Genomic DNA, 20,834 nt, shown 5'->3' with positions numbered 1-20,834 from the left:
GACTGTTTCTTAATTGCTTCTGTCTAATCACCACAGAGACCTTCCTTGTGTTAAATCTTTAATCTTTTATCCCAGAGATATAAAATTAAGAGCTAAGCTACTGGGACATTTATATCTGACTTAGGATTTTGAGTGCATTTGTTTGTGGGTGCACTGCTTGGGCCCTACTACCAGTTTTTCAAGAACTGTTGATTGTTGCCTTCTGAAGCAGTCATCTACAGAGTTGTTAAGTTTAGACCCATATCCATCAGACAGATTCACTTTGGTTCTTTGTCTAGACCCTGGGAAAGAAAAAGACTTGGAAATACGCCCAAGATCAGAATGCAAGTGGTGGCTCTAGAACTGACTATGAAACTTGTATTTATTTTGAGTTTAATGTTTTTTCCACATCTTGTTGATAAAGGGCAATGTAACTATTACCTCACCAGTCTTACTGTGAATAATAAGTCTTTCCTGCCTGCAAAGAGAATTGGCCCACTAGTATTTGCTTTATTCACTGATTTCAGTGGAATTTCTGACTGAGGAGGACTTGAGGGTTCAATATGATGGTTGGTCATACCATCATAAATGTATAGTTTAGCTGCCCCTGTTGCCTCCCCTAGAACTGTTTCCTTCTAACTCCAGTATTCTGGACTGCAGCCAAATTGGAGGCCCAAAACCAATGTTGGGCACAGATCCCTAAAACTGTGAAGTGACCAGAAATAGAAAATGAAGAGTTTAGGGCTCAATCAGAGGAATATTTGCCACAGAAGCTCCACAGTTTGGATTTTTAAAGAGTATCTAGAATAAAACAGTCCTGGGCACTGTGCTGACCTTGCCTACTGGGTGTTGTTGATAAGATTCACAAGAAAAAAAGAAGTGACAGTCTTGTCTGCCGATAATGTAGTTGCACCTCACTGATGAGAGTTTCTCCATTGAACCTCTAGGGCTTATACAGTGTCTGTGAGTGACTAGTGTGTCTATCATATGAAGACTTATTAGCTTTGTGCTATGAGTTCTAGGTGTTGTACATTTTATTTGAGAATTTTGGAGGCGATTTCACAACTGAAAACTAGATTTATCAACTAAACTGTAGAATTGATTTCTAGGAATAGTATAAATTGGGAACTGGCTACAGAGGAAATTGGGATACACTGATCAAGTAAAAAAAAAAATGACTGCCATGCCTCCATTTATGAAAGAAGATAGTGATTATCTACAGCTTACAGTACTGTTTTTTATTATCTTTCTTTTTAAGGACTTAATTGACTATGTAAGTCAATGAACAGTATGTTCTTGTGTATCCCTGTGCATCCAGCAATCAGTGCTGTTCTGATATACTTGTGGTAGCGTTTGCGATCCTTCTGCAATGAGATAAATAGAAGCAGTTATAAAACAGTAATACAGTTAAACAGGCAGAAAATCCTTTCTGGATAACCAGCCATGCAAATGCAAATACAGAATAAACAGAGACAGGAAGGGATAGTCCAGAATTCTAAGACAAAATGAAATCTTTAGATTTGGAGACCCAGCATCCTAGGGGATATTTTCATGCTTGAAATCAGCACTTTATTCTTTTGGAGTGAATTTCCAAAGCCTTTAAAAGACGAAAAGGTTTTAAAATAACTGAGGAGCAGTGAGTGATGGAACTGCTGCAGTAGCTATAATGAAAGAACTATCAGTCCTGTGGCTAAGTAGCCTTTGGGCTTTTGGATGACTTCTTCGAAGATCAACCTTTTCTTTTTAAAGGGAAAAAAGCTATACAGAGTTATGTGGGAACAAGACAACTCACATCAATCTCTGTGACTTTGGCCTCAGGAGGTCCGAATTCAAATCCTGATTAAGTCACAGAAGTCCAGATATTTTTGGAGGTTACTACATGGTGTTTCTGCAAAGTTGCAAATTCACTGAAGAAGCTAACCCGCTCACATAATTGGCCACACAAGGTAATGGAGAGCCTAAATGGGTGTTGGTACCTGTAGTAGGAACTTTTCTTTGGCAGAACACTGCAGATGGATCAATGACATGAGTCTCCTCAAAGTAGATGATCTTGTCAGGAAATCAAGAAGAGTACTGTAATAAGATGGCAAAAGAAATATCACTATAGATATTAGCTGCTGAGTAGGAGAGAGGCAGGGAAAATGTTCTTTCAGCCTTCTATATCAACAAGTAGAATAGGTTAAGAGCAAGGGCTTGGTATCGTAGACTCCAGTCTACTTTAGTGGAAAGTCCTGAAGACCTGCTCAGTCTCAGCCCTGGTGTGTTTAAGAGCTCTGCCTGGGTCAGTGTATGGCCTGTTCTTTCCCAACTGGTCTGTATAACAGTCAGCCTCAGTGCAGACAGAGAGGGACCTGAGCCACCACTGGGAAAACAAAAAAGAAAAACAAAACGAAACAAAAAAAACACACCAAAAAAACAACAGCAAACACACACACACACAGAAAGATAAAACAAACAAAATAACCCCACAAAACAAACAAACCAAAAGCAAAACAAAAAAAAAAAACAAAACACAAAAGCAAACAAAGAAACTAAAACAAACACCACAAAACCACCACCACCAAAAAAAAAAGCCAGAAACAAACCCCACAACAAACTTTTGAGGGAATAGTTTAGAGAGAACTATTTACATATTCAAAGTGCAACAGTTCCAGCACACTCTAGAATGCAAGTTGCTTTATCACTTATCAATAAATGCACTGAAATATTTCACTTTGGGGTAACACGTTCTATGCTAAATCAAATTGAATCACATTCAGTTCTTTTTTTCTTTTTTACATATTAAACATGAAGAGAGTGAGGTGGCAAAGAAGGAGGCCTATTTGAGCTCAAAATTAGTCTTTGATGTAAGGAATTCTCACTGTGTAACTAATGTTTTCAGTGGGAGTTCAGAATCCCTGTATTGCCAAACATGCTGCAGAGGTACGGAGCCTCCTCCAGTTTTCACAGAAAAGCACAAGAAAGCACAGAGAGTACAGGTGAGATGGGAAGAGAGGTAACTGGTAGCTTCCTGATTAGTTCTCTTTTCCCTCCCTCACTATAGTTGACTATAGTAACTTCCCAGTGGCACTTGCACAAAAAAATTAGTATGCTGAGATTTTCTCAGCAAAATCAACTTTTCAGAGAGTTGATCTGTCATGGTAATCCATGTCCCTTTGGAACACCATTAGTGCTAATAAATGTTGTAACTGTGAATACAAAACCCAGTTAACACTGCTGTTTAAGTCAAGGGAGAGCCTAATTTTCCTTTTTCTCTATTTTGAAATGAAAAGTATGAAGCCAAATGCCATTGGCCTTTGCTGTCAGTTGAAGTTGTACAGTAACTTCCATGAAAGCCATTCAAAATGACAGATTTAATTAAAACAGTAGTGAACACACTCAAGTCAATATTGCGCCCTCCCTCTCCAGCAAGCACAAGCTACTGTGACGTAGAACATATGGGATCAGTAAGCGTTTTCAACAGAAATGGCCTGCAGTGGAAAAACAGTTCAGTTCAATCATTGTGTGCCACAGACATTTTGACCTGCTGGTGTTTGAATGCAAGTTTTAATTCTTCTTCCACTCTCAGACAGAGACCTGGTATTTACCATCGATCTGTTACCAACAGCTCGATCTGTTAAAAAATAGCTGACTGAAAAAAAACAAGGTGAAATACAAATGTAGAACTCTTTAGGAAAGAATTAAATAATGCTGTGGAGTCCAGTGGTAATATACTGGGCCTAAAAAACACAGTGGAATGATTCAGTGTCAGCATACAATATCAGTAATCCAGAGCTAGGTGGTTGAAAATTGGGTGGGTTTTTTTATATGTGTCTCAGACTTTATACAGCCTTTTCCATCTGAGAAAGTGTTCACATCCTTGAGAAGGTGTGGCCAGTATTTAATAAATGATGAAAATATGACTCAGGGCTGTTACAAAGAAATAAACTTGGTCAATTCTACTGATAGCAATTAACTTCCCACATACTGTATGCAACAAAAAGCAAATACAGTTTGCTTAACATCTTTTATGTATTCTTCATTAAAGGAAGTTCATATAATAGCAAAATGGTATTATTCCATTGTGATGGTATCATTTTAGAGAAGCTCAAATAGTCATTTTCAATGTTTTCGCTTTGCCATGAAGCAGCTGACATGGTTAGAAGGCAGTGCTCTTTGGTCTCCTTTTTCTTGCACAAGTTGCAGCAGCTTAGTAGGGCTCTTCTGCAGGACTCCTGCCTTTACACAGTCACCCCAAGATGTTCCGACCAGTCAAGGCATATCTTTTGCAGGAGTGTGTGCTGTCATGACTCTAAGGTTAAGCTCATCACTGCTTTCACTTCTCTGTTGTGCTGTGTGGGAAGCTTGGTCTGTTCTGAAGACTTGACCCTCTTGTCAGGGAGGTCTGGCAGCATAACAATTAACTATAGCTATACCCAATTTTTTTCTACATTAAATCAGGAATTACAGTTCACCTGGATCAGAGCAGATGTACTTGGGTGAGAACATCTACAACAGATTCAACATAGTCTTTGTTAGCAAGGGGTGAAGAAGCAACCTCTGCAGACTCCAGTCTTCTAAAATCTGTCTGCCCCCTTCCCCTTCTCTCTTCTGGACTCCTCTTCCATTGCTGCAGTTTCTTTGATTCCTCAAGGGTTCTCTGTTACAAATTAATCTCTTCCCTTCGTGTTTCTGCTGTCCTCATTGAGGCAGTCCTTTCTCATTTAATGGCTCCGTTTAGCTCCTGCAGAGAGTTCTGTAGAAATTGCCAATATTTCTAGCTCAGAGTGGAATTTTAATTTGCTCTTTCCATCACTACAGAACAACTGGGGAACCAAGGTACACGCAGGAATCTTATTCTTCTCACTGCCAACAGATGATGAATTGTGCCTACATTATTTACATTTATTCTACAGTTACCATATAACAGAATTACTGCTCTAGAGCATTATCTGCCCTGATTCATGATCCCTGTGCACTTGTCTTCATCCAGCTCTGTCTTGCCTTTCTTCTGAAGACACTCTGAGAAAAGTTTATAGATGTCTATAAGTATGTATGTAATGCACATACAGAATTTGTAAAATTCCTTAATTGAGGTAACATGGTGAGAAGAGCTGTAAAAATAAGTGCTTGGAGAGAGCAACTGAGCCTAAAATTTGCGTTCTCCTTCAGTACTTCAGAAGTAAAAGAAATTTGATTGTCAAATAATTTTTTACTGGAGCAAGTGAACAAGTGCTCCTTCCTTTGAGTGTCGTCAGTTCAGACTGAAGCTGGGTTGAACTCTCCAGTGTCTCCACCGCATCTGATAGTGCCAGCTACAAACTGTGGAGTATTTCAGAACAGTCATAATGAGCAACTGTGGCTTGGAGTCTCTTTAAGATTATTAGGAGGTTGATGCTTAGAAAGAAATTCTACCCAGAATAAGAGCAAAGGTATCTAGAGTCCTTTGTTTATATTTTAAGTCATTAAGAAACAATTTCATTCCATTGTTCCCAAGTCCATAAAAACAAGTCTAGTCGATTTTAGGTTTTATATTTTTGCTTATTACCGGGTTTGAACCTTTGCAATTTTTTACCCCTGTCTCTGTACTTTTGCCCTCACTCGGCTCTAAAACCTTGAATTCCCATTCCTTATTACCTGTCAAAGATTCAGGAAGGCTGAAAGAGTATTTCAGGTTGACAAGATAAATTATAATACTTCTCATGTTACACTAGAATGTCTAGACTGAAATGCTTAAATCTTCTTGTCATTTTTCAGTCATTATGCACATTAAATTTCTATTTTTTTCAAAGGAATTTCAGAAAATGAGCTCCCTATTCCACATATCTCCCAATCCTTTGCCCTGTCCCATTCCAGCAAAGCACTTAGGCATAACTGTTCATCTGTGCTGGTAACAATAATATTGACCATTGACTTCAGTGGCATTATTCATATGCCTTAAATTATGCACATACATGAGTACTGGATTAAAAACCAACCAAGCAAAGACAACTAATTAGATTTTAAATATTGAATATCTGCAAGGTGGAATCTTCATCCTTAGGCTAATAATGCACTGTGTCTGAATCCAGCTTTAACAATATGTGATAGGAAAATACGATTATCCTTTTCTTGCACACAGATGGATATATACTATGTATAGATTTATTTCAGGTGTATGGGGACACCAGTCAGGAATTTCTGAAGTAAAAATGTGCTTTATCCTTCTCTTCATTGACATGACATGCAGCAACCTCCCACTGTTTAGGCTCCAAACATATCAGCAGATTCAGGATATGTAGGATTTCATCGCTAATGAAGCAATCCATACTTTGTCCCACAAGTTGGAAAAAGTGCTTATGGAGTCTAGCATATGTAGAAAGTCCATTTTAGAATTATGTCCCTTTTTACTGTAAATTTAGTTCTGTGTCACCTAACTGAGATCTTTCTGGGGCTTCGTTTAGGCATTTATAGTTTTGTGATTAAGTTAGGAATTGTGAATAACTGAGTAATTTCCTTGTTAAAAGCAATATTAAGCACAGTGGGGCTTACAATAAGTTGCAAAATACATTATTAATATATTTATCACAAGTATTACATGAAAAAACATTATAACATAAACAGTTTACTGATTAGAGATCAGAGGGAAAATACAATATGCAGGTTTTGTTACCAGAACTAACCAACAGTACCACATTTTTGCATATTTAGGTGTTGGTTTATTAGTGTTACAGTCACAATAGCACAGTCCAGCCTCCTACCTGTGAGTTGATTAAGAGCATGACAGTTGTCAGCTGTCTTGGATCTCTAAGGAAAAGATGAGTGGAAGAAAAGAGTCAGACCTTCACAAGTCCTCTGCTTGCTCTGGCCATTAGCAAGAGCTTTCAAGGCAAAGACTGCAAGTACTGCAGAGTGAACATATTCTTAAGCCCAAATCAGATCTGCAATTGAGAAGTTAACCATTGAACAAATAGTTTCTTTTCTGTTTGCAGAGCAGGCTCAAAAATCATGCTATTGCCAGTTACAGTTGTTAGTTGGACATTCTTAGGAACTGCCAGAAAGATCCTTTTTCTCATTTGGGATGAATATTTTGTTCCTCACAAGTTTCTGCTGTTATATCTAGCATGAGAAAAGGCAGAAAAATTAATCTTTTGAAGTTTTACATCTTTACTGGACAAATTTATCTGGACACTTTCTGGGAAATTCACCCCACCTTAGTTCTGAAAGATTACATTAGTTTTATGGGAACTGTTTCTGTTCCCTGACTGTATGAATGCAAAGCGTTTTAGTGAGTCTGTGAAATTTCAGAAACAAAGCAAAGCTTTAACTATCATGAAAGCAATGCAAAGATATAATTGAAGCCAAAGAAATAATAGAAGAGTAGGGGCACTTTACTTTCTGGGCCACTCAGCCCTAGCCTGAGATGTAGGATTTACTGTCTACAATGTCCACTTTTATTTTTTTCTTTAATATTGTGAACACAGCTGTAGGTGTGAAGGGTGACATTCCATCCTCTGTCTTTTGTTTGGTTGGTTGGTTTTGTACCTGAGTTCTGACTTAAAAATTTGGGGGAAAACTTTTTTTCCCTCATAGAACAAAACAGTACATCATCCTATAAAAAAAGTTTCTAGTGTTGTTTAAGCAGAGTCTAAAGTTGTAGTTCCATGAGTGTATGTATGCATTCAGTGCATTCACCCAAATATTCATGGGAAGAGAAGGAAAGAGGGGAGTGAAAAAGGAAAATCTCTGCTTTTATCCAAACTTCTTTAGTTTGTAATTGATCGAGACTGAGGGGGGACCTCATCAATGTTTACAAATATGTAAAGGGTGAGTGTCAAGACGATGGAGTTAAGCTTTTTTCAGTGAAGACCAGTGATAGGACAAGGAGTAATGGATACAAGTTGGAGCATAGGAGGTTTAAGATGAATATCAGGAAAAAATTTTTTACTGTAAGAGTGACAGAGCACTGGAACAGGCTGCCCAGAGAGGTTGTGGAGTCTCCTTCGCTGGAGACATTCAAAACCCGCCTGGACGCCTTCCTGTGTGATGTACTCTAGGTGACCCTGCTCTGGCAGGGGGGGTTGGACTAGATGATCTTTCGAGGTCCCTTCCAACCCCTAGGATTCTATGATTCTATTCTATGATTCTATGATTCTATCCAAATCTCACAGTAGTATATGAATGGCACTTTATATATCACCTGAGCCTTGCCTGTCAGTAGGCTAATATTTGACCTTTGATCTAAGCTGAGGAAATAACTTTTATTCATCCTTGAAGTTGTAAAGGTCCTTAAGTACTTTTCCTGAAAAAAAATGATTTTCAAATTAGAGGCTCCAAGCAGGAAGAGATGTTCAGTGGTAATTGCCACTTACTCATTCTTCTGTCTACTACTACTAATATTCTCAAATTTTATATTTTTACATGAAAGGCTTGGTTTTAACTGGAGATCTTGCTACTGGCCATAACCATTGTATTTGCCTAGATAATTTCCTGAGGCAGTGAATTCCACAGATAGGCTGCATAAAATAGCATTTCTACACAAAATTTTCAAATTTACTGCCCTCTAATTTTATTGAGTACTCTGCTGCTAATTAAGGTTACTCTGTGAAAGTTTATACACCTCACCATGGAATACTTGAAGCACTTGTATTTTAAAGAGGCTATCATAACATCCTGTAGACATTAGAAATTAATTAGCTTTTTTTTCAATAAATAGAAGCCTAGACCTGGTGTTCTAGCTAACGTACTTTCCATTAAGCTGCAGCTCTCTAGTATTATGCACTGAACAAGATAGACCTCAGTTTTTTTTCTTCAGCTTGCTGCTTTCCAGTGGCAGCTGCCCTTCTGTAATGGATTAAACTTTTCCTGTAACTTTCAGTTATTTCTGAAAGATGTTTGGCTCAAAGTGTTGGGGTGTGGGTGTGTGAATCATAAAGTCAGCAGGATTTAGTGAATTGTGTCTCCCCCTCCCATTAAGTGACTGAAAGACCTCCACTATGCTATGTTGATAGTTCATATGCCTCTAACATTATCTCTGAACTATAGTGCCTGTATAATGAATGTGATATTTGCAAAATGTGCCAGACTGTTATCCCTGGAGAAAAAGAATATCTCTAAACAAGAATGCAAATCTCCTGTGGCTTTAGCAATACGTCTTCACCTATGTCTTCTGCAATTTCTAGAGAAAAATAGACTTTTATTTCTTGGCTCCTACTGAAACACTGGTTGTAATTATGATCAGCAAACTACAGAATAAAAAAATTTTGTGTTATTTCTAGGAGATAAGCTGCATTATTGAGATAAAACCTTCAACTGGACATTGAAATGCTATAGTTGTGATAGTAATTAAGGATGCCTTGGCAAAGGAAGAGCTTTTCCCCACTACACAAGGTTCATCAGACCTCAAATATGCTGAAATACACTTTTCATCATGACACTGAGTGGTTTCTTCGACAGTACCCAGTGAGGCAAGGTAGTATCCCACTGAACGCTGAAGCATAGTGAGCAAAAAGTATGTTCCCATGGTGCCAGAGAGGATATGTAGCAAATCATGAGAAGGAATCTAAGATCCTTTTCTCTGAAGTCTCCGTGAGAGGATGCAGTAATGTTCAGAAATGTACCAACTTTCTCACTTTTGAGAGGAGTGAGATACGAGTGTTTAGGCATGAGCTTTGAAAGGTCTGGCAGTTTGACCCAGAAAGTGGCACTATTTCTGGGAGTGACAATATTGAGAGTCCCACCGATGTGTGCTTCCAGGTGACCTAACAATTGTCCCGTACATGCTAAAGTTGACATCAGGTTGCAACCACGTTCACTGTGCTAGCTGGAATATTATAATTCAGACCTACATGGGCTGATAATCTTTGCTCAGAACTGTAAATTTAGAAGATGATCCACCTTTTCTGTTGAGATCCATACGGTTAATAGTAAACACTCGGGAGAAGTGCACTCAGTGACTAGAGACCTGAACTGTGTAAAAGAAGTTGTACTGTCCATCCTAGAGAGGTCACCTGTAACTGAACCCTTGTTGTGGTTCAAGCCTAGTCAGCAACAAGGAACCATGCAGCTGCTCACTCCTTCCTCCACTGTGGAATGGGGAGGAGAAAATATAACTGAAAGCTGTTGTGTTGAGACAAGGACAGGGAGGGTTCACTCACCAGTTATGGTCACAGGCAACACAGACTCAACTTGAGGGAAAAAAAATTAATTTATCACCAATCAAATCAGAGCAAGACAATGAGAAACAAAACCAGATCTCAAATACCTTCCCCACCCCTCCTTCTTCCTGGGCCCAAATTACTTTGTTTCCAATTCCTCTACCACCTCCTCCCCGCCTGCCCCCCACCGGTGGCTCTGGGAGACAGGGAATGGGGTTGCAGTCAGTTTGTCACAGGTTGTTTTCTGCTGCTCCTTCCTCCTCAGGGGTGGGATTCCTCATACTTCTCTCCTGCTCTAGCATAGGGTCACTCACGTGGGAGAGACTTTCCCATGAGCTCCTCCAACATGAGTCCCTCCCAGGAAGTGCAGTCCATCAGGAACAGACTGCTCCAGTGCAGGCTTTCCACAGAGTCACGGCCTTTTCTGTGGGCATCCACCTCCCCTGGCATGGGGTTCCTCCACAGCTGCATGTCCACATCTGCTCCACTGTGGTCCTTCACAGGCTGCTCCACCATGCTCCTCCATGGCCTGCATGGGAGTGCTGCTGTCTTGCCATGGGCTGCAGGGGAACCTCTGCTCAGACACCTCCCCCTCCTTCCTCACTGACCTCGATACCTCTGCTCAGGTATTGCTCTCACCTCCTCCTCTGCTCTCCCCTTCAGATCTATTTAGCAGTTTCCTTTTCCCTTTCTTAAAATGTTACTCACAGAGGTGTTATCACTGATGGGCTCGACCTTGGCCTGAGGCAGATCCAGCTTTTTTTTGGAGCCGGGGGAGTTTCCAGCAGCTTCTCACAGGAGCCACCCCTGTGGCCGCTGCACTGCTGCCAAAACCCTGACACACAGACCCAGCACAACCCTTTTCTGTTCACTGTAGACAACAGTATAACATATATTTTGCAGATGTTGTTTTCTGTACTCAGTTTGTGTGCAAATGGTAACATTCCTGATCTTGTCATGACCCTCTGCAGCTTCTCCACTTTAGCAGCATAATTTGGAAAAATCAGCTCTACCACCTAAGTTATGCTTGCAGTGAAAGCCTCCAGCTTCAGTCCACAGGACATGTGTATGCATACAACATGTGATAAATAGCTACGTATTCACAGAATTATGCTAAGTTTCCAGGAAGCAGTTTCACTCAAACACAAGTGCAAGGTTTTTAGTGATAACTGGCTGGGAGCACTTCTCGCTTGAGGGCAGTCCATCCTGCACTTCTAGAATACTTCCATTTTGGAGGAAGCATTTCCAGATATTTGGAAGGATGAAATCTTAGCCAATAATAGCCAATAATGTAATGTTTCTTAAATGTTGATACATTGCTGGTACTGTTTTGCTTAAGTCTATTTCTTTTTTGTTTGTTTTCCCCAATCTCTGCCACACAGCCTACATCTCTGCATTTCTCCTGCAGATATTTTTCAAGAGCAAATAGTAAGCTCACACTATATTGTCTTCTTATCAAAGGGGTTTTAAAAAATAATTTATCACATAACTTAATACCGAATATGTTATATCAACATATAACATACATTTCTGTCGTCTGTGGCTCAGTCCCACAATGTATGGAATAATCTCACCTTCCACTAAAGAAAATGAGACATGAAGGAACCAAACATAGGGAGCCCACCAACAGAGAGAGAAGCTCAGCTCTTTGCCAAACACTGATGGTTTCTGTACACCTGAGAAGTTATCACTGTCTCTGCCTGTCAGCTTCTCTGTTACGTATATGAGTGGGCAATAAAAAGGAGATGAAAAGCCAATCTCCTAAATGTCTAAGAAGTCCCAAATGCCCTGCTGTAGCAGAATGCAGGTCTATTTTTTCAGGATTAATTTGTGCTGATGCTAGCTGTTACAATTGTTATGCAATTGTGCAGGCATTGGAAATAGAGTACTCTAGTCAGTATACTCTAGTTATATACTTTATTAAAGTCACAATGAAAGCTTTTTGCTGTCTGGAAATTTCTTTGTTCCAGAGAAGGACCCCTGACACACACCTGAATTCTCTACCCAGCACCCTGGCATCTGTTTCCTAGGATTCACTTGTACCACAGCTTTAAAAAGTTCTACTTTTCCAGCTGAAAAAAAGCAACTAACCTGTCAATAGTTAAATACTGTACAGCTGAGGCGCTTTTTTTGTCACCATCTATCATAATTAGAGGGAAGGCGAGTCATCGCTGTGCCTGCACTGGGAAATTCTTGTGGCAGTTTTTCAAAGTCATCTATAATCATTGTTTGTGCGGATTGCTGTATATAGATAGTGGCATTCTTTGTTAAAGAGAGGAGATGTTAAGTCTTGTTTCTTTACTAAATTCTAGTGAAGGCAGTTACATTTTCCCTACCTGATTTCTCCACTGTGATTTCAGGTGAATATTTGCTTCCAATTTTATATGCCATGATGGTTTGTTCTCTTTAAAGTAGAAATGTATTTCACGCCAGAAGTGTCTATGTTTTGGTCATGTGGGAGAAAAGGTGGCTTACAAACGTAAAGAATAACTAGTATTATTTATAAGCTAACTGAGCAATTCTACTCAAGTATTAAAAAGGAAGCTGGTTAACATGCTTAGGGAATGTTAGATTTTCAGGCACTCTCTTCTGACCACCAAATACATTAAACCTGAGAGGAAGCTGATGAACTGTTTTCACAGTGGCAGACTTTGAGCTTATTTTTTGATGAGTCTACTGCAGTTCAGTCACAGCTGAAGGAGCCCTGAGATAGAGTTCTGGATCAGACCATTGACTGTGGACAATTGCCAGACAAGGACTTTAGTGACTGTACTTTGAAAGAAAAATGGATAGTAGACTTCCACCCACAAAGAACTGATTATATTGGTGTTACTGTCCTGCCTTGTCTTACTGAAGGTCTGAAATTCCTTTCCTGAGTTGTTATGGATTTTGAGTCAGATCACCTCCCCTGAAGTGTGTCTCAGTGCCCATGTATGGAAAAATATTTCTTCTGTGATCACAACAAATGCTTAGCTCACAAAGGAGAGAGCATTTTCCTGGAACAAGAGAACAACAAAATTTTCAAAAGTATGGAAAACAAAGGAATCTAGACTGCTTTATGCCTTTAGGTACTTCCAAATCTGCAGTTTATGTTCATAAATAGTTTTAGTGCTCCTGAAAATGTTAACCACCATCTGTTTCTTTAATGATGCTATGGCTGGCTCAGGAGATGAGTGTTTATGAGAACTAATGAAGAAGGGACTGATATTTTTGATACTGTCATGAAAGAGAGACTCTATTAAGGTATCCATGAACTTTCCAAAATTTTGAACTTTGAAGGAGACTTAAACCAATGGTTTTGTACTAAATGTTTTTAGAATTTTTACAATATCTTATTATGTGCTAGAGTTGCTCTACACATAATCCAGGTTCTGGTGCTAAAACAATAGTCTGCCTGCTTCATTTGCTGATGCTTGTAGTAGTGTGAAAGCTAGACCAATGCTCATGTCATTCAGTTTACAGTCTCAAATTCTGAGTATTTAGTTGAGTAGGAATCAGATTTTGAAGGAGAAACTCATTCTTCAAGGACAGAAGGCAACTTTGTGAGAAAGCTTTAGAAAACACTTGATCAGGTCAGAACACGGTGGGCCTTGAAAGGACTTTCCACAACAGCATACAGCTATTGCCCTCCCTGTGCTAAACTGTGAAGATTACCAGAGCATTGTCAGCAAAAAATAAGTATTTGCCAGTAGTTACTACACGCTTTGCTCTGAGGTACGTGTATCTGTGCTACACCTGGGAAGTAAACGTGATCTGGCAACATTGTGGCAGTGCTTAACATAGCAGTATTTTCACTGGCAGCAAAGGGTCACACGTATGTGCAGTGGGTAGAAGTTTAAAGGTCATCAGATGGACCCTTGTGGTGCTGTGATAAACTTCAGAAAGTGACAGTCCACAACTTTAAGCACTGAAAGAACTGTGAGTATGGCACATGGTTATATCTCAGCCTGTGCTAATCACTGACTGTGAGGAAGCAGCTAAAGGGAAAAAGCAATCAAAGCGGTCACATCAGGAACAACCTACAGAAACCCTTGCTATGATTATGTGTAGACCAACCACAGGCTCTGTTTACAAATCTTTCCATCTGTTCCTTTGCCTAATCATTTCTGCTTTCCCTCTCTGTCTTCTAACTTTCCTTCGTCTTTCCAGATGCAGGACGCTATGGGCTATGAGTTACCATGGGTGTATTTTGTCAGTCTGGTCATCTTTGGATCCTTTTTCGTTCTAAATCTGGTTCTTGGTGTGTTGAGCGGGTAAGCTGACAGTTTTGGTGTCCTTTTTCCAATGCTACAGGGCAAGACTCCATAATAAGGGTTTTTCCCTGTCACCAGGATTCTTTCAAAGGGATTAAAAATCTGAATCCAAGGAAGCTTCACATCAGCTCTCAAATATTTTGACAATATGTTCAAACATTGCAAATAACAATGCAGGTAACAAAAGAGGTGTTATTCTCTGACAAAGAAATTCAACCTCAGGGCATTCAAAATTGCTAATGTCAACTTGTCATAAATTTCAAAAAAACTGGCTATTGAAAATCCTGTTGCTGGTGACTTGGGATCTCTTTGGCTGGAGCCTTGCAGTGCTCAGAATCTGAGCTTGTCTCACTAATTATCATTCCACTCTTCCAGGTCAATGATGCCATAGGAAGGGACTGGCCCTGGATCTATTTTGTTACACTAATCATCATAGGGTCATTTTTTGTACTTAACTTGGTTCTCGGTGTACTTAGCGGGTAAGCAGTACCAGGAAAATGTTTTATTATTGTTTATTTTTTAAAAGTTGTATTTCTCTTCCTATTCTCTGGTTACTAAAACAAAGGGCAGGGTTGGGATGATCTCAGGAATGTTAATAGAAGGCTTAGGCTATTGCTGTGCCAATAGCAAAATATGGCATTTCTAGTGGCATGAGGAGTCTTTTGACTAAATCAAAGGAATACAAGATGACTCTTTGCCTGTAACATGTTCATCTACCTAAAACCTCTACCTGGGAAGAAGACAATGCTATGCTCCCCTGGAGGTGAAGCAGAGAAGAAAGGGCATATAGTAAAATCTCTGGAAGAGTCAGTGGGACTGAAGGGGGAATGAGACAAACCCCTTCACATTTGTGGAATAAGATCCCTGTCAAATTATGTCTTCTCACATACAAAACTGTCACATTGCTTAGTGCCTCTAAAGCACAGCCTAATGGGAGATTATTTTCCCTGAAGAGTGTCTTGGGCATGTTTCTTCTTCAATAAGCACACCTCTATTGTGCAGATTACAAGCTTAGCATGATGCAGTGAGAAAAGATCATTTCCCTCCGACCTTCTCTAAAGATGAACAGAGAATCATGAGAGTTCCATATAGTGTTTAAGCATTTCTGAGACATCTAGACATTTAGGTGTATTTCAGTTCTACAGCATAACCCTCCGTGAAAAGCATCATTTTAGTAGCTTTGATTAAAAACAATTGATATTCCCCCAGTAGTTAAAAACTTTACTCCCCCTGGGGAGGCACATAATTAGAGGAATCAAGCCAGCAAACATTCCTCTCAAGATTTTTAAAAAAAGATCTCTTAGAATTAGGTTTCTAATTCCATATTTGGGCATGACGGAGCGTCTACAGCCATTCTATGGACATGGATAAATATGGTATCAGGACTTTTCTGCATCCCTCTTTTCTTTGTTTCTAACATCCTTCCTCCTTTAATGAGCTGTCAATTAATTTGGTCAGAGCATGTACCTTTTGCCTGAGTGGGCAGCCCTGAAGTCCCCTATCTTTTTAATGAGAGGGGAAATGATCTCTAAGCAGTAGAGAGGACTTCAGGTCTCTCAGAAATTATGTCCTCAGTACAACACTATAGGAAGGGCAGAAGCAGGACTGGAGAAGATCCACCATTGGCCATCCTGCAAAGAGAGAAGTAATAGCATATCTACAGGAGGTATTACTGCTATCTTCATTACTCTGTTGAAAAAGACATTCTGCTATGACAGCTGCTGCAAAGAGAAGGGTCTCCAAGCAGTAATGGGAGTGGGGAAAATCCCCAGTAGTGAAGTGTCAGACAATAGTCTATGTTTGGATATCTGGAGAGTGATACTCAGGGTACAATTTTAAAATGTAAAATTGTGGGCAATGCAAATTTAAAACTTTAAACATAAGTTCCTCCTTTGTCAAGGTGGATACACTGATCATCAAGTAAGGATTTCAGCAGTAGTAGAGGATGACCAGCTGAGAGAGGGAGAATATCAGACTTGCACTCAGGGCCTTCTAAGACAGTGGTTAAAGACTGTGTAGTATCTGATTGAATAAACAGTGCCTGTGAGCCCAGCTCTGAGGAATGCATAATGTTGAAGCACTGCTGAGTCAATTTATCTACACTTGGATTTGTGTCTGTAAATAAATAAATATTGAATTCCCTCATTTTTCAATTCAATAAAGTGTTTTGGGGCCTAGATCTTCCAACTCCTGACATACTGCAACTATACCACTATAGTTAGTGGTAAGAGATGGAAACACTCTGTAGAGAGAACTGAAATCAAAGCTGAAGTTCACTTTGTCTAAGCCGTGAGTCACACTTTCTGGCTGTGTTCACGGCGTGATGACAGCTGCACTGTTTCGGCATTTTTTTTCCCAACTGGAGAAAAGTAAAAAGAAGCTTAAGAATTTGCATCCATGAAAAAAACACTGAAATTATGGGAGAAATGTTCCAAATTGTCTTTGGGCTAAATAAGCAGTTCTTAAACAATTACCTTTCTAAAGCAGTTCTAAAATCTGCTGAGTTGCAAAGTGTTTTCACTTTGCAGATTCAGCCTTTTTTTTATTCTTTTGAAAATTGCTAGTGCTATTAGTCTGACCTGTGTAGATGATCCACCTGCCTGTTCTATGTAGGTACAAAGCAGCATTCCCAGGCATCTTTGCATATCCATTCTGGGTATCTCTGATTTCTTTCCATTTATCTATTTCAGAAACTGCACCAAGCATGTCGAGTAGGTAGACTTTGTCAATGACAGATTAGCTTAGGGTTTTTTTAATCACTGCTGAATACATAAGTGTAATTAATTGTACTCACAAAGACACCTTGATTGCACCTGCAAAATCAAATACTGAATTCTGTTCTGCCTAAAGAGCTCATTTGTAATTTGTTTTTCCGTAGGTATGTCATCTATTAATGTTCTTTCTGGTGAATTTACTAGTCACGTGCTAAGCTAAGTAGTATGACAGAGTATGCATGTGCAGAGCTATAAACCTCTTCCCATCCTGACTAAGCTCCATATAACATTCATGTATTCCAAAGGAAATATCCAGTCAGCAGATCACACAGCAGACTTTCTGAAGCCCAAGCAAAAGGTTTCCACATCACTACTGTAAGCAGTGAAACCTCTCTTAGAGGTCTATTGAGTTCAGAAATGTTCACCTCTGTGTAATCAGTTTCAGTCAATTAGTGAGGAAAAAAAATGGCAGTGTGGGTTCAACTTTCAGACCTGCACACCTAAGCTAGATTCACGTTTCTATTTTGCTTAGCAGTGATCCAAATTCTAGGACACAGGCCAAACAAGCAGTTGCCTAGGGCAAATGGGGGGTAGGAGAACAGCAGTTTCTTCTGCTTTGAAAGGATCCTGGAAAACCCAGTTGGATGCTTTTGATTCTCTTACTGCTTAGGAAGAGGTCAGAGTGAATGGGAGGCTGGCTATATGTGTAGCTCCTCCTGTAGCATTATTTGTGACCTTTCAGGACTTTTTCCTAGTCTTCTGTCCCTTCTTCCAACCCTTCCCTTTCCTTCTTCTACTTCTTAGGGTGGATGAGGTTTGGAGCCTTGTGCTGAACTTTTAGTAGTAAGCAGGAGTTATGAAGTGCTAGAATTCTGCCGGGTTGCTCATTTTCCATCACTCCTCTAAATGTGAGAAATCATACTGAGATCAGATATAAACAAGAATATATTTCCTCATCAGAATGGGCAAAATAAATTTTCTTCAGCAGAGGATACAGAGCTGGATGTTTATATCTACGGTCTTGACCCATCCTAACCTCACACAGAGAAAACACCTCTCCAGAATACTCTGCTTTTTGGTGTTCTCCTTGGCAGACGTTTCACATAATTTTCTGGGAGAAGTAAAGGATAGCAAAGCAAATTGAAATCTGCCAAAACCAACCAGATTCACACTCTTAAAATGATGTTCTCTTATTAACTGAAGAGACAGATTGCTTGGCAGTTCTGCAAGCCTTTGTGGACCTTATTCTGACCTGATAGTGCAATTGTTTTTGAGAAGGCCACCTCCAGACTCAAGATGGCACTTTTATAAGAAAGCTTATTTGATCCTTGACTTCCCTGCTGCAACTGCAAACCATGACCGTTCACTGCCATCAGAGACAGTGGCAGAGGTAATGTGCACACCTGCCTGCAAAAGAAACTGGACTGAGGTCACCAACTCATTTCACATGGGATGGTAAATGACCACCGATAGTGATTCTTGATTATCAACTGCATCTGCCTGAACACAGGCTGGCATTCCACCTGGGAGGTGGTTTGAATTGCATTAGCAATTTCCTGACCCATCTGTTCTCAATGGTTTAATGTTAGTAGAGCGTAGAAATGAAGATAATTCAAATAAGTTGTCTTCTTTGGAGAGTCATCAGAGATGTAAAGTTTCATACACTGTACAAAGGAACGAGACATGAAATTGCAGATCATTTAGGCTAGGCAATCAGTATTTTCAGTTGTGTCATTAAAAACCAAAGTAACAAATTTTCCTATGCAGACAGTCAGTGTAAAGACACCATGCTAAAATCTCACACTGGCTTGGTCAGCTCACCCCTCAGCCCAAGTCCCATTGGAGAGGGACAGTAAATGGGGACTGAAAAGACCCAAGTAGGCATGCAGTTTAGATGCATCTAACATAAATGATCCACTTCAGTGGAAAGTAGGAATTTCATTTCCTGTAAGCTGGGCTGGTTCGTGATGTTTTTTCATTTTGGTTTCTAAAACAGCCCCTTGCAAGTTATATCCACACAAATATAAATAGTTCTCACTTGGAGTTGAGGGCTCAGTCCCTTTTAAAATTGGACCCATTTGTTCAAGATTCTAAAATACCAGTATAGGATTCAAGAGCTTAAATACAAGGATTTGATTCATCAAATAGTCTTAATAATACATAGCTTCATTCAGTGATGTATATTTATTTTTTTTTTGGAGAGGCAGTTCATTAATTTGGATAAGCCACAATGTCAGACTCAGAGGAAAGGTTTTATTGAAGCAGAAAATTATCTGCCATTGATTGAATTTTTCTAAAATTCTTCGTACAGTTTTTATTATTAGTGTTGGGAGAGTTGTTTGTTTGTTTTACATTTTAAATAGCAAAATGTTGCTCCCAGGATGAATATATTGAATTTTTCATTCTTGCCATGCCTGCAATGGCAGTTTTTGCCTTGTGGTTAAGTCTGGTCCCAAGGTTGACTGTGATTTACCTTCAGGCCTGAGAAGCCAGTGATTTTCTTCCTCATTTCCACCTTCATTATCTCAGTCCCATGAGATGAGCTAAACCCTCAGCAGTGTGACAGGGTTGAAGATGACACAGACATACTTTGTCACATACTTTGTCTTGAAATGAAGGCATCATCCTGGTTTCATTCTGCTGCAGTTCTGGTTCCATGCACAGCTCATAATATTGAAAGCCTGAACCAAAGTATGTAAAGTCAATGGAAATCTTTCAGTGGGTTTTGGACCAGACAGGAGGGAATTACTTCTCCATCACTGTTAGAAACTTACCTCCATCTGAGTTGCTTGAGGACACTTCACATGGCACTTATCAACATTTTGGGTAGGATTTTCATAATCCTAATATTATCCCACCAAAATTAGTGGTAGGTTTCCTATTTGTTTTTGCAGGAGCAAACCTGAGACAAATATTAGGTGGAGGTTTTTTTAAAAAATCCACTCATTGCTGACAGTCATCAGCAAGGGTAATGGATAATGCATTGGCCAGAATGACTTTGCCTCTCATTTGTAGAAACTGGGCCATATTATCTGCTGTGTGTGTCTTATGTAGTGATCTGCTTCAGCAGATAGAAGACTTCATGCTTAAGCACTCTTGATCCAGCACTTTTCACAGTCATTAAGCTAACTCTTTAAAATAAAAGTGTTAAAACCTGGTTTAGAACTACAGGAGAGTCTCTAAATAGAGGCAGGTCAGCATTTTCAGAAAAAAAAAATGCAGTATTGGGGTCCCTGGAAGAAAAGAAGAAACAACACCACAGCCAAGAAGAAGGCAAAGCAAGCACCCATGTACATAAGTATGCAAGATTAAATTCCTGTTCCTATGCCCTTTGTTTAAGCCTATATTGGCAGTAAAACTATCACATATCTAGACCTAGTTCACTCTCTGGCAGAATCTATTTGTTTTGTCTAGCCGTAATTTTTCATGTTTGCCTCCCCAGCTTGAGATTTGAAAAATATGTTTCATGTCAGATTGCAGCCCTCTCTGCAGTGAAACATTGAGGACTCAGTTTTTAAATATATTGTCCAGTACTGTGGCTGAAATTGCCCATAATTAAACATGTCTAGAATTGTGAGTACCATTAATTGCACTTACAATTGGCCTAATTTAGTTGTGATTATGCATATAATCTTAAAGACAAATTGAAAGCTGGCTAAAGGTTAGAGCCAGCATCTCACTCTCCAGGTGTCAGATTATTGTCACACAGTTCATGATTGAATCAAATTAACCATTATTCATATAGATATTTATGAATAACTGCTGGAGAATAT

General features: G+C 39.5%; 1 protein-coding gene across 1 annotated transcript in view; it reads left to right on the top strand.

The window, feature by feature from the left end:
* The window catches only part of CACNA1C (calcium voltage-gated channel subunit alpha1 C), a 478,569-nt gene that overhangs the window by 316,018 nt on the left and 141,717 nt on the right, over positions 1-20,834 (top strand). The window contains exon 8 of the mRNA XM_051608094.1: positions 14,723-14,826. Coding sequence (XP_051464054.1) covers positions 14,723-14,826 — 104 coding nt within the window. The remainder of the gene's footprint in view (positions 1-14,722; positions 14,827-20,834) is intronic.

Source organism: Apus apus, chromosome 1 (assembly GCF_020740795.1).
Source record: "Apus apus isolate bApuApu2 chromosome 1, bApuApu2.pri.cur, whole genome shotgun sequence".
NCBI classification, from domain to species: Eukaryota; Metazoa; Chordata; class Aves; order Apodiformes; family Apodidae; genus Apus; species Apus apus.
The sequence above is the reverse complement of the archived record's forward strand: the minus strand, read 5'-3'. Positions and strand labels throughout refer to the sequence as shown.